Source organism: Saccopteryx leptura, chromosome 1 (assembly GCF_036850995.1).
Source record: "Saccopteryx leptura isolate mSacLep1 chromosome 1, mSacLep1_pri_phased_curated, whole genome shotgun sequence".
Classification (NCBI taxonomy): Eukaryota; Metazoa; Chordata; class Mammalia; order Chiroptera; family Emballonuridae; genus Saccopteryx; species Saccopteryx leptura.
In genome coordinates, this window is record NC_089503.1 from 287,865,665 (window position 1) to 287,879,812 (window position 14,148).

General features: G+C 38.2%; 1 protein-coding gene across 2 annotated transcripts in view; it reads left to right on the forward strand.

The window, feature by feature from the left end:
- LRP6 (LDL receptor related protein 6) overlaps positions 1-14,148 on the forward strand; it is a 147,203-nt gene that overhangs the window by 105,380 nt on the left and 27,675 nt on the right. For both annotated transcript variants that reach the window (XM_066355551.1, XM_066355552.1), the window contains 5 exons: positions 1,099-1,325; positions 3,270-3,454; positions 4,080-4,406; positions 12,031-12,233; positions 13,218-13,429. In XM_066355551.1, the coding sequence (XP_066211648.1) occupies positions 1,099-1,325; positions 3,270-3,454; positions 4,080-4,406; positions 12,031-12,233; positions 13,218-13,429 (1,154 nt within the window). The remainder of the gene's footprint in view (positions 1-1,098; positions 1,326-3,269; positions 3,455-4,079; positions 4,407-12,030; positions 12,234-13,217; positions 13,430-14,148) is intronic.

Here is a 14,148-nt window from a genome sequence, read left to right on the forward strand (position 1 = left end):
AAAAAGAATTTAATCAAGTGTTTTTTAAATGAGATACTTCACTTGATGTCTAAATCAAGAAGACTTTCTCTACTTTTTTTCCATTTGAAGATAATGAATGACATTTTCTGCAATTAGAGAGTCAGCAATTGTGTGCTTTTACATAAATGACTTCTAAAGACTTGACTCCTTATGGACTTTTGACAAAGTATTGGAGCTTGACTGAGATAGAAATGCCAACTATGAGTTATAGCACTTTTCTTTTTCCTAGAATAAATATTGAAAAACAGAGTCAAAAAGGAATTCTCAGAAAATCTGGAGAATAATATTTTCTTCTTCCAGATTGTTTTGTGCTTGTTTCACATAACCTGTGTAAAATTTTGTCCAACATGCAAAAATCATAGGGTAATGAAGTCAGAGTAGGACTCTGATAATGTTTTTAGTAAAATCAATTAAATGAAATAAATAAATAAATCTTGGCCTTTACTGTGGCCTTCTAAGTGTCCTCATCTTAAAAATAGAGGTGATTTCTATCTTGCAGGGTTATTGTGAAGATTAAGTGGGAAAATATATGACACAAAGTACTTAGGATAGTGTTTGACAGGAAGTAGCAGCTGTTATTCATAACTTGAATTATGATTTACATTTTAGGGAATTCAAAGCTGCAGTAGGAATAATATAATGGTATTACGCATTTTATAAGATGTAACTTGGTTGAAATCTTCTCAAACTGATATAGTGACATGCCATACTCTCCAGCACCTTCAGAAAACTGACTACCACTTAAGAGTCTATAACATTCTGGTCACATCTTTTTCACTTGATTACTAATAAATTTAAAAGAAAAGTCATTCAAGGGTCTTACTAGAATAAATTTTTGGTCTTTAAGAATCTCTAAATTTTCTCCCTGAATTGGCAATAAAACTTGAGGTCACAGTTGCATTTATTAGAACTTGATAGTCATTTTTTCCTCATGCTCGTAAACTATATGAATTGTATTAAGAAACTATGCCTCTGGCTTTTCTGGATCCTCCCAACCAACAAAACCCAAATAAGACTTTTTTTCTCAGTAGTGTTTTGAACTTAAGTCATTTGACTTTGTTAATTCTATTTTTGCAGACCATCAGCAGAGCCTTTATGAATGGCAGTGCCCTGGAACATGTGGTAGAATTCGGCTTAGATTATCCAGAAGGCATGGCAGTAGACTGGCTTGGGAAGAACTTGTACTGGGCAGACACGGGAACGAATCGAATTGAGGCGTCAAAGTTGGATGGGCAGCACCGACAGGTTTTGGTGTGGAAAGACCTAGACAGTCCCAGAGCCCTTGCGTTGGACCCTGCTGAAGGGTAAACAGCTTTATGTATGCATTCTTTGCAACTACATTGTGCATGGCCTAGTTATGGGCTATATTCTTGATGTCTTAATTCTTATTAGGAATTTGACAAACTATAGATAGGCTTTATTTTGAAATTGTTAGCTGACATTTTCTGATTTATCATTAATAATTAAGGTTTCACTTTTGTCATTATGAAGATTGGGTAAATAAAGATTAGTGAAATGGATTAATAATTAATATTACTGCTTGTATTTATATACTAAGTAAACAGCCTTTGTAAAGGTATCATTTTATCTATATTTGCTTGCACCATATCCCATTACACCAAATTCCAAACCTATTAAATTCTCTGAAGTGATGATGTGTGCAAAGAAATAACTGCATTTTAAAAAGCTCCATTTTAGAATACTCATTTATTCAAGAGGACAGCTATTTTCATCATTATTATAAGCTTGGAGGAACTTTGGTATTTCACAATAAACTGTTTTTGATAAACAGTAAACTGTTAATTTACGAAATAATCTTTTCTAAGAGTAGATAATCCTTTTGCATGATTCAGAAAGTTTTAAAAAGCCAGTAGCTAAGAGATCTGACATTTGAAGAGTAATTCCACTTTTCAAAGCAGAAGTTAACAATGGGAACATACAAGCATATTTTGCCATATCTATAATTAAAAATAGTTTTCCTGAAATTACACTAATTTCATGATTAGGTAGTTAGCCACCTAATTAGAATGCTATCCCAAAGACAGCTTGTCTGTGCTAACATGTTATGGTTGGATTATGATGATCTTTTACTTTAAGCTTCAGTTACAAGATAGATAAATTTAGTAGTTGGAGCTAAGGACTCTAGTTAGTGAGGCTGCTGGCAGCTGTGAAGTTTATCTCACAGTTGTTTCTCTTTGGCTCTTGCAGGGTGCACGTGCCTGTCAGCTGACAAGCAAACAAAGCCGGAGACTAACTTTTCAGAAAAGCGTTGCTACCAAGTTAGCCTTCAGCTGACAGGCTGAGGAGTGAATGTCTCTTCTTAGGTATTTGATGAGAGTTGGCACGTGGAGAGTTTTCCTAGTCCCACTATTTAGTGTTTCAAAACTAGCACCTGGCTGGTTTTAGTTGGAAGGGCATTTGGCTAATGAATAGGTTCTGGTTCTAGCTCTGTCATGTGACTGGCTTGAGGACGTTAGACAAATTTCGTATTTCTTTTAGAGCTTTGGCCTCCACGAGTAAAACGCCTGTGGTACTACTGTAGGGCTGTTCTAAGGGTAATGTGAAAAACTTGAAAAATAAAAGCAGGAGAGTATTCTAAAATTTCACAAGGGTTATAGTAGTAGTGTTTAATGCGCAGATGACATGTTAAGGGGTGATTCATTGCTCTTATACACTCTTATACATACAGTATGTTCCCTTGAAGCATGTGACTGAATATATTTTCAAACTCTTCTTTTTTAACTACCGTTAAAGGCTGTTAATTTGTACTTTTGAGGTACTTCTGCAGCTTGTTTTTGGGGAGAGTTGATTATACAAGTCAAAAAGTAAATTTAAACATTTAAAAACTCAAATTACTTGTATTCAGAAATACATAAAGATACTTCGTTCTGAAGTGAAACAGATTTGGAGACCAGAGCTTTAATCTTTTCCTATCTTCTTAAATATTAGTTTTATAAATGCAAGTATTGCTAAAAGGAAGTCATTGGTTTGTTTCCAGTTCCTAGGTTTTGGATGGAACGGATTTGTTGGAAAAACTAAGGAAAGCTGACTCACTTCCTTTTATAAGAAAAAATCTTTAGTTGAGGGTGCCAAAGTAATAGAAAATTATAGCCATAATTTTGTTTTACCAGTTTCCTTGATTTAATGTATATTTTCTTTCAAGTTGTTTAGTTAACTATGCATGAATATGGCACTTTCTGCCAAATAATTAAAAGTGAAATGTTAAATACCCATTGTTTTGAATTTAGATTTATGTATTGGACCGAATGGGGTGGAAAACCTAAGATAGACAGAGCGGCCATGGATGGAAGTGAACGTACTACATTAGTTCCAAACGTGGGGCGTGCAAATGGTCTCACTATTGATTATGCTAAAAGGAGGCTCTACTGGACAGACCTGGACACCAACTTAATAGAATCTTCAAATATGCTGGGTAAGTTCTGCTTCTTTTTATTCAGACAGATAGTAGTATATTGTTCCTTCTAGGCAAAAATCAGAAAGGTTGCTATCACCATTGGTTAGGTTCTGTTAATAAAACTTGCCATGAATGTCTAGATTATTCCTCTTTCTGGCATTGTATTCTGTTTATTGTTACTGATAGTGGACTAGGTACTTGGATTCATATCTCTTTACTATATGGAAATTTCATTGTAGTGTTGCTTGTAATGAATTTATTACTCCCTAGCTATTCCTAAAGTGACTTTTATACCAGTAAAACACAAGATATGCATTTCCATCTTGTTATGGAAAGAGGAAAAATTGAACTATAGACAAGAGAAAATAAGACCACAATCAAAATAGACCATTTGCAGGAGTTTAAACATACTCAGTGATTTATAGCAAGGATATAAGTTTGAGGCATGGGGTCAGACTGCAGATGGGTTGATTTCAGAGGACTGGTCTGGTTTCAGAATTGCTTTTAAATGAATTGTTCTATTTTAAATTGCTTACAAATGTTTCTTTTATATGTTACTTTTGGGGTTAGGGGCAGTAAGACTCATGTTCTCACATATTTCATTCCTCTGCTTTTCCCCTTTCTACTGCCTTTCTGAAAATAGGACTCAATCGTGAAGTTATAGCAGATGACTTGCCTCATCCTTTTGGCTTAACTCAGTACCAAGATTACATCTACTGGACGGACTGGAGCCGACGCAGCATTGAGCGTGCCAACAAAACGAGTGGCCAAAACCGTACCATCATTCAGGGCCATTTGGATTACGTGATGGACATCCTGGTCTTTCACTCCTCTCGGCAGGCAGGGTGGAACGAGTGTGCTTCCAGCAACGGGCACTGCTCCCACCTCTGCCTGGCTGTGCCGGTCGGAGGTTTTGTTTGTGGATGCCCTGCCCACTACTCTCTTAATGCTGACAACAGGACTTGTAGTGGTAAGTTGCATTTCCCCTGAAGAAAACTAGAGTTAGAGGAGAAAGCAGGACTTTTAAAACATGGTGGTTCATGTTCTTTCAAGAGTAAAAAGTTGTAGAAGTCCAGAGTTGATCATTTGTTTAATAAAAGAGAAGGACTAGAGATGGAAAAATGCATGTTCTTTTTACTTTTTATTTGATGAGAGTTGACATGGAATAATTGATAATTATAGAAAAATTAAATCTTTTAATTACCCTTGAACATTAAAATATGCAAAATTTGCATAGACTCATTGAGAGAGACAGTTATTCATACATCTGTACTAAACATAATTCATATTCATTGCAAATGAATACAAACAGTACAACAAAGAGAATCTCCAAAATTTAATCACCTTGTCTTTGAAGATCCTAGAATTGGGCTAAAGATTAAGAAAGTAAATGTATAAAAGGCCAGGTAGAAAATGCATCTGAGTAAATTGAGTCCAGTATGAAGCAATGTAGTCAAGAGATGGGGAATCAAACCTTTACCGGTTGGCTCAGTGGTAGAGCATTGGTCTGGTGTGTGGATGTCCCAGGTTCAATTCTTGGTCAGGGCACACAGAAGAAGCAACCATCTGCTTCTCCACCCTTCCCCTTCTTCCTCTGTCTATCTCTCTTCCCCTCCCACAGGCAACGGTCCACTGGAGCAATTTGCCCGGGTGCTGAGGATGGCATCATGGCCTCGCCTCAGGCGCTAAAATGGCTCTGGTTGCAATGGAGCAGCAGCCCCAGATGGGCAGAACATTGTCCCCTAGTGGACTTGCTGGGTGGATCAGGTGGGAGCATGCAGAGTCTGTCTCTCTGCCTCCCCACTTCTCACTTAAGAAAAATACAAAAAAAGAGAAAGAGATAGGAAATCAGAGAGCACATGGTTGTTACTTAATTCTAACTGTTATTACCAGATCTTCTTTCTTACTTAGTAATGAATCCAGATTTTTTTTTGGGGGGGGGACTACCGTGTTTCCTGGTTTTAAGTGCTAATAGGTAATGCATATTAAACACACACACACGTGCACATACATACTGCTAACAACAAAACACAGTACATAACAAAACATTGGCTTAGGGAAACTTAGTTATGACTCAAGTATTCATGAAAGCTCATGTCAGTGGATAGTCAGGAGTAAATTGGTAGATATGATATAGAAATATAGAATTAGATCAGAAAGAGTAGATTCATGGGATAGAAGTATAGGTAGGATATAGTTTACTAGGATGGAAGGTACAAAACTGCTGTAGGATATTGGATATTAATTATCAAAATTACTTTATTCCGCCTTTTTGGGCACTTTTGTGCCCAAAAGTGTAAGAAATTACATAAGAAAGGATTTAGTCTCTTCTGACCCAAGGCTTCAGTTTTGACCAAAGGGACATAAGTTTATAGTTTAATAATTTGGAGTGTCTGCTACATTAGTTTTGTGTTTTACTAAAACAAGACACAAGTTTTTAAACTTTAATTTTTCTCATTAGTAAAATGGGAATAATAATAGAACCTAATTTATAGGTGTGGTGAAAATTAAGTAAGCTATAACATGATTGATTGCTGTGGAGAATGGATCTGAAAAGAAATTAGGAAGTAAATTAGACTAGTGTAGTGATGCCAATAGACCTGGACTAGGTGGTGGCAGTGAAGAAGGAGAGAAGCTGGTAGATTCAACGTATATTTTGAAACTAGAATAAATAGAACTTGTTAATGGATTGAATGTGCGGAAGAAGAAGAGAGAGGAAGCTACTGTGACTGCTAGATTCTTGTTTGATCAGTTAAGTAGATAGTAGATGATGAATTATGGAGAGGAAGGTTAGTTTTCAGGATGAAATACAAATATAATTTTAGGCAGGTTTATATTGTTATTTCTATGGGGCATTGTAATATAAATAAGTTGGATAGAAGATCTCAGAGCTCAGGAGAGAGATGAGATTGGAGATAGAGATTTTATAATTGCCAGCATGTATTTAAAATAGGGGAGATTACTTAGGGAGAAGATACAGAGCTGGGAACAACACATTTTTTCTTTCTTTTTTTTATGTTTTACTTTATTGATTTTAGAGAAAGAAAGGGAGAGAGCAAGAGAGAGACAGGAACATCTGTTCCTGTATGTGCCTTGACCTGGGATTGAGCCGGCAACCTCTATACTTTGGGACAATGTTCTAACCAACTGAGCTATCTGGCCAAGGCCAGCACACCTTTTCTGTAAAGGGCTGGAGAGAGTAAGGATTTAGCCTTTGTGAGTTGTATAGTTTCGCACATATTCAGCCCTGTCCACTGTAGCAAGAAAGCTGTCAGACAGTACATTAAAAAAATGTGACTGTATTCTGATAAACTTGATTACAAAATTAGGCAGCAGGCCATATTTAGTTTGTGGGCCATAGTTTGCCAACTCTTGGTACAGAAGAAGGCATCTGGTAACTTGAGCTCTGGGTGAGGAGGGAAAGCTCGCAGTGGACACTGAAGAGCAGCAACCAGGGAGGAAAGGAGAAAACCAGTATGGAAGAGTGACACAGAAGACGAGAGAGAAGATTGTTTCAAGAAAGAGCTGTGTTGGATGCTGCTGAGAGGTTGAGTAAGATGAGTCCTAAAATACTACCCACTGGATTTTTGAATAAAGTCATTTTAGTAACCCTGAAGAGAATAATTTCAGGGAAGTAATGGTGAAAGATTGCAATAGATCAAAAAGTGAATGGAGAGGAAGAACAGAAGGTATTGTACATAGGTGTCTTTTTCAAGAAGTTTGACTTTGAATGGAAGGAGAAAATGGACTAATTATTGATTGAGGAAAGAGGCGAGAAGAATATGGAAAGGCATCTTGACATCGTTATCACAAGTTCCTGTTAGTTGATTAGTGAAGGCCATGAGCAATCACTGCTGAGTGTCCCTGACACTGTGTTGGCTTCCTTTCCTACACAGATCAGCAGTGCTTCAAGAAGCCTCCTCTGGGCCCTGGCCGGTTGGCTCAGCGGTAGAGCGTCAGCCTGGCGTGCAGAAGTCCCGGGTTCGATTCCCGGCCAGGGCACATAGGAGAAGCACCCATTTGCTTCTCCACCCCCCCTCCTTCCTCTCTGTCTCTCTCTTCCCCTCCCGCAGCCAAGGCTCCATTGGAGCAAAGATGGCCTGGGTGCTGGGGATGGCTCCTTGGCCTCTGCCCCAGGCGCTAGAGTGGCTCTGGTCGCGGCAGAGCGACACCCCCTGGTGGGCAGAGCGTCACCCCTGGTGGGCGTGCCGGGTGAATCCCGGTCAGACGCATGCGGGAGTCTGTCTGACTGTCTCTCCCCGTTTCCAGCTTCAGAAAAATACCAAAAAAAGAAGCCTCCTCTGTGTGTTCCTTTTATAATGAGTACTATGTAATATTTACATGGAGATACATGTGTTAGTTTTTAAGGCACATGACAAGGAAAGTTTAACACAAAGTACTTGCTCTTAAAAAGTTTTCTAACATTGTGCAGTTTACTCCTTGACCTATGTTTCAGAAGCTAAATCAGATCATGTTGTTTCTGTGTTCAAAACCTGTAGTGGTTCCCCATTTCACACAGAGTAAACACCTAGTCTTATAATGGCCTACAAGATCCTACATGATCTGTAACCCACATTTGGCCTCTATCTCTTTTGCTTCTCTAACCTCAGCTTTTACTATTCTCTTCCTTGCTCTCTCCATGACAACCATACTAGCCTCATTGCAGTTTTCAAATATTCCAATTACTCCTACCTCAGGACTGTTGTACTGCTTATTTCCTCTGCTTGGAGTGTTCTTCCTGCAGATATTTGCATGGATATGTCACATCCCAGTCTTTGCTTGTTGTGTCCTCCACCAGGAGGCCTAGTTTACCCTATTTAAAATTTGCAAATCATCCTTCCACCCTATCGAGCATTGCCAGTGCCCCATAAATCTGTACTTTTTCTTTCCCTATAACACTTACCACTCTTTGATACACTATATAATGAATGCACTCTAGTATTTATATGCTATAACTTTATTATGTTTTTCTTTTTGTCTATCTGTTGGAATATAAACTCCACAAAGCAGCATTTTTTCTCTGTTTTTTCACTGATTTATCTTAGGCGCGTAGACTTGTGCTTGGTAAATAGTAGTCATTCAAGAAATTGTTGCTAAATAAAAGAATGAAGAAAACAGCACAAGACTTGGAAAAACACATGTGCTCTCCCATTCAACAGCTTTGTGACCTTTGGAAAATTACTTAACCTTCTGAGGCTTCCTTTAAAAATGACTTCACTTTTCTAAGTTTGCTCACCTCTGAAATGGAGATGATAATTTCAGTGATTAAATAATACCTAGCATGATGTGTGACATGTTAGAGGTTCTAAATAAATGTTTGTTTTCCTTCCCAAATCTGAAGTAATTTTATTTTAAAATCATGGTTACATAATCTCCCTCATTACCATCATCTAATGCTTGTTTCTTCGTTTATTCTTTCAGTGAATATTTATTGAACACAACTACATACTAGGTATTCTTTAAGCCAGTGGAGAATGTAGCAGTGAATAAAATAGACATTATTCTGTGCTCTTGTGGAGTTATACTCCAGTGGGACAGATAACAAATCAATTAAGTAAAATATGTCATGGGTTAGATGGAGAAATAGTAAGTGCAAGAAAGGGAGAGGAGGAGGACTGCATCATTAAAATAGGGTGATTAGAGAAATCACTGCTGAAAACGTGACATTATGTCAAGACCTGAAAGAAGTGAGGAAATGAGCTCTGTGAGTATCTGGGGGAGGACCTATCAAGCAAAAGGGGGCAGCAAATTCAAAGACCTAGGGAGGACATGTCTGGCACGATAGAGGAACACCTAGGTGGCCAGTGTTGTTGGAACAGAGTGAATAAATAGATTAAGTCAGAGAGGAAACAAGAAACCAAATTGTGTAATCCCTTGTTCAGTACTGAAGTGGCTGGCCTCTATGGCACCTTTGTGCAAATTGGGAAAAGACGTTTCCTCTGGGCAGATGCAGCTGCACAGGTGCATGGCTTGGGTAATGAAGTATGGATTGGACTTCAGTCCCAACTCAGTGCCAGTGGCACTGTGCACAAATGGCACAGCCAGACGTGGCACAGGCTGGCCCTGTGGATCATGCTGTTCTTACACAGAGCAGCGCCTCCCTTTACATTACAGGTGGACACTTGTACCTTCAACAGAGAGTTCACAGCTCCCTCCTACTTACACCTCAGCCTCCAATTTCTGCATGTGGCTCTTTTCTTTGTGGGAATGTAAAACTCAGACAGCCTGATGGATTTAAGCTTACAAAATTGTGTAGTCTTTGTTACTTTAAGCACTGAATGACCTGTAAATAAGTCATAGCATCAGCTTCCTTTAGAAATATTAAGCCAATTAACTAATTGCTAATGTTATCCGTAGACTTTTTGTAACAATAGATATTTGGAGCCATATTTGGCTTTGTCTTAATTCACATTTCTAGAACATCTAATTAAAATAATTATTGAAAATTAAAACTTAAAACTTGATTAAAAAAATAGTGCTCAATAAAACATACTAGGAGATAAATATATATTTGAAATTGTTTTCCAGTCCAGAAAAGTTGGCAGTTAAAAATCTAGGGTCTTCTTTGTAAGTCTCATTGTATGTCTTAATGTAGGTAGTACTTATTCTGCTGGAAACTTACAATTTAGAGCCTTTTTTTCTTTTTTCTTGCTTTATAAGAAAGTAGTACTGCCAAAAAAAACAATTAAAAAAAAAAAAAAGATAGGCCTGACCAGGTGGTGGTGCAGTGGATAGAGCATCAGCCTGGGATGCTGAGGTCCCAGGTTCAAAATCCCAAGGTTACCAGTTTGATGAGTGCAGGCTCGCCAGCTTGAGTGCAGGATCCTGGATATGATCCTATGGTTACTGGCTTGAGTCTAAAGTGTGCTGGCTTCAAGCCTAAGGTCATTGGCTCAAGGTCGCTCACTGGCTTGATCAAGTGGTCACTGGCTCGGCTGGAACACCCCCCCAGTCAAGGAATATATAAGAAGCCATCAATGAACGACTTAGGTGCCGCAATTGATGCTTCTCATCTCTCTCTCCCTTCCTGTCTGTCTCTGTCTGCATAAAAAAAAAATGATGGGGAGACTTGTGAGCTACTCTGTTGTGACATGTGTTCTTACTACTTAAGACTTGGGTTCTACTAAAATTGCTAAAAGTTGTAAAATCAATATGTGAAGGACTCCAGATAATAGAGAGCTCCAGTAGGATCGTTGGAATATGTTCTAAATCTTTCAGGGTAAGTGTGGGCTTTTAGCCAGTGAAGATCTTAAAGCAGAATTTCAGTGTTGTGAATACTCAGTTTCCTTGTGAGTACCAGTGAGTTTCTTTGGGATTTAAGCCAGTACACATTTGGGTGTAAAAGTCAAGTAAATAAACCAAGGAGCCATAATGGAGCTGTGAAGAATGGGGCTTAGGGGAAAATGAAGGAGGTATGGCTTGGCCATTTATGTCTATATCCCTGAGAAGGGTGAAATTTTACTGGATTTAGGTGATCACTGACCCCCAAGAGAATAAAATATGTTATGGAATTTTATATATATTTTACAGTAGATTAAAAAAATGCTGTTAAACTTTGAAGTTGTTGGTAGCACTGTTAAGTGCTGTTATTTCCTAGATGTTTTCCTGCATTAAAGAGGATTACATAGCAATCAGAGGCCTGGACCCTAGGAAAGGGTAATGTTGTCTCTGCTGCATTTCCCCATTTTATAAATTTAGGGCATCAACTTAGAATCAGAGCAGAATGTATTTTATTGAAAATAAGATGTAAGGTTTGTTATGAGAATTAGAGGTAATGAGTATAAAGCATTTATTATTAGTTTAGGGAGATGAGTGAGATTTTTATCAATCAGCTCACGGCAAAAATTACATATATTCAATGCACAATAAAGCCTCTATCTGCAATCAATGAGGGTTTGTTTGATTCCTATTAATACCAAGTTTATTGCTGTTGTTACTAATAATAAGCAATAGTTCTTTTTACTTTACATTTATATGATGTCTTCCAATTTTTATTACGTTATAATTGACATAATGCCTTATAATTTCTAAGTATTTTTATATGTGTTAAAAAATTCTTATAGCAACTGAAGGAACAGGACAAGATAGCTGTAAGCTTATTTTAGAGTTGAGTAAATTTTGATATAAAGAGGTTCAGTGACTTGGTTAAGATCAAGAGACTAGATAGTAAGAGAGCTGAGACTAAAACCAGTCTTGAAGTTTCTTCTTTGACCTGTGGAGGCCCAGGCTTCCTGCCACTCACAAGAGGAGATTGTGGAGGATTATTCACTTCATAAATGGGGCGAATTTTGTATATCTTTGTCAAATGCTTCGTTGACCGCAAGTCTATGATGCCACTGTGGACAAGGTAGAAAAAAATAGGCTAGGTGCCTGTGTCATTGAGTAAATTCATAACTGGTTTGATAACCAGAGTGCAGATTAGTCACTTTGAGGAGAGTTTCTGGGGACATGCCGGAGGGTTTTGTCCTCAGTTTCGCATCTTTACCTCTTCAACATCTGTGCGTGTTTTGAATGAGATATAGCTATAGGCTGATCAAATCTGAGTGATACAGGACTTAATCTGTGTTTCAGATTTGCTCTTTTCTTTCTTTAAGCTCCAACTACTTTCCTGCTCTTCAGTCAAAAGAGTGCCATCAACCGCATGGTAATTGATGAACAGCAGAGCCCTGACATCATCCTTCCTATCCACAGCCTTCGGAATGTCCGGGCCATCGACTATGACCCACTGGACAAGCAACTATATTGGATTGATTCACGACAAAACATGATCCGAAAAGCACAAGAAGATGGCAGCCAGGTAATTGTGGGATGGAAATGAGAACATTGTCATCAAAATGTCTTACCTCACACAAAAGAGCAAGGGGGTAATGTATTGAGGACTGCGGAGGGGCTGTTTGAGGGAGTAGTTGCAGTGCTGTACGTATGGCAGCTGCCCTTACTCTGTGAGGGCCCGGACTAACAGCTTGACAACTAGCAGAGAGAAATTATAACGTGATTATACAGCCAAGGACATGGCAAATAAATGAGATAGCCTCATTAAGGAATATGTTACCTCAGAGATGCCAAGTAAATAAAATATAATTTATTCAGCTAGAACAGGTGAACAAAGGCTCTCTTTTTGTTTGGCTTTGTTAAAAAAAATTTTTTGGGGGGGTGTGAATTTAAAGATTAGAGACAGGATTGATAGATGTGTAGTTTTAATTGCTGTAGTCTCTAGAGCAGAATTTGTCCTCCAGCACTGTTGACATTTGGGCACTGAATCATTCTTTGTGCAGAGGACTGACCTGTACATTGTAGGCTGTTTAGCAACATCCCTGGCCCCTACCATCTAGATGCCAGTTATATCTCCCATAGGTATGAAAATAAAAAAAGTCTTCAAACATTGCCAAATGTCCCTTGTTTAGGCATTTGTGAATGCAGAATTGCCCTTTGGTTGAGAACCACTGCTTTAGAGATATTTCTAGTATGGTTCTAGCCAGGGCTGTCTATAAGAGACAGCTGACACCTTCTCATGCTTGTTTCTAATCAACGTACTGTCAGGTCCTTAGAGCAACTAATATGGCCTTAGCTTGCTCTGCTGCCCCATGTCATAATAACCAAAGGGAGCATTTGAAATGTATGTTAACAAGCACATTACTCATAAAAAAATGTATCAGTAAGAAATGTCACTTGGAACTTCCTTCTCCGATTAGTGACCACGTAAATATAAGCATTATGAGTGAACACCTCAGAGCTATCTGGTTTGGAGTAATTTTCTATTTGTGTCTTTTTCTTTCCCTAGGGCTTTACTGTAGTTGTGAGCTCAGTTCCAAATCAGAACCTAGAAATACAGCCCTATGACCTCAGCATTGATATTTACAGCCGCTACATCTACTGGACTTGTGAGGCCACTAATGTCATTAATGTAACAAGATTAGATGGGAGACCAATTGGAGTGGTGCTTAAAGGCGAGCAAGACAGACCTCGAGCCATTGTCGTAAACCCAGAGAAAGGGTATGTTACTCAAGTACCACTCAGTTGTCTTGGCGTGAGACCCTCATCAACCATTCTTTTCAGCCCTTAGTTATTTACCTTTAAGTGTCCTGTGTTCTAATGAAAATCTTGATATTCTCCATTCACCTCTACCTGCATGTTCTTGCTAAGATTTTACTGCCTAGAATTTCCTTTTTTAGTCACTATTGCTTTAGTTTTCTACCCATACTTTCAGGACTGTGAATTGCAGCAACCTCCATGAAGTTTTCCCTGATGTACCCCACTCTGGCCAGAAAGGATTTTTCTCTCTCCCAGATGTGCAGTACTCTGTTACAGCTTTGCCTCTCTAGTCATACCTAGTCCCTTCCAATCGATCTTACAACTTTGTTTTCAGTCTTAGACTTCCTACTAGAACTTATCCTAAGAGCTAATATGTCTTCTTTCATTTAACACAGAGCTTTGCATTTAATAGATAGTATGTATTTGTATCTAAATGAATGATAAGGAATTCATCAGGGAAAGTAGCATACTTCAAAAGAGTTACAGGAAAAAGATGAACTTTAGAAGTTAAATATAAAATATAAGAAGTGATTCTTATGACTTATTTTTAGTTATGAAAGGGACTAATTAGGGAAGGGATTTAAAATTTTATGTCCAGATTATTGATCGCTGCTCTTTTATTTTATTGTAGTATCTCAAAAGTGGAGGTGTACCTGTGTCTAACACTTTGTTTTATTAAT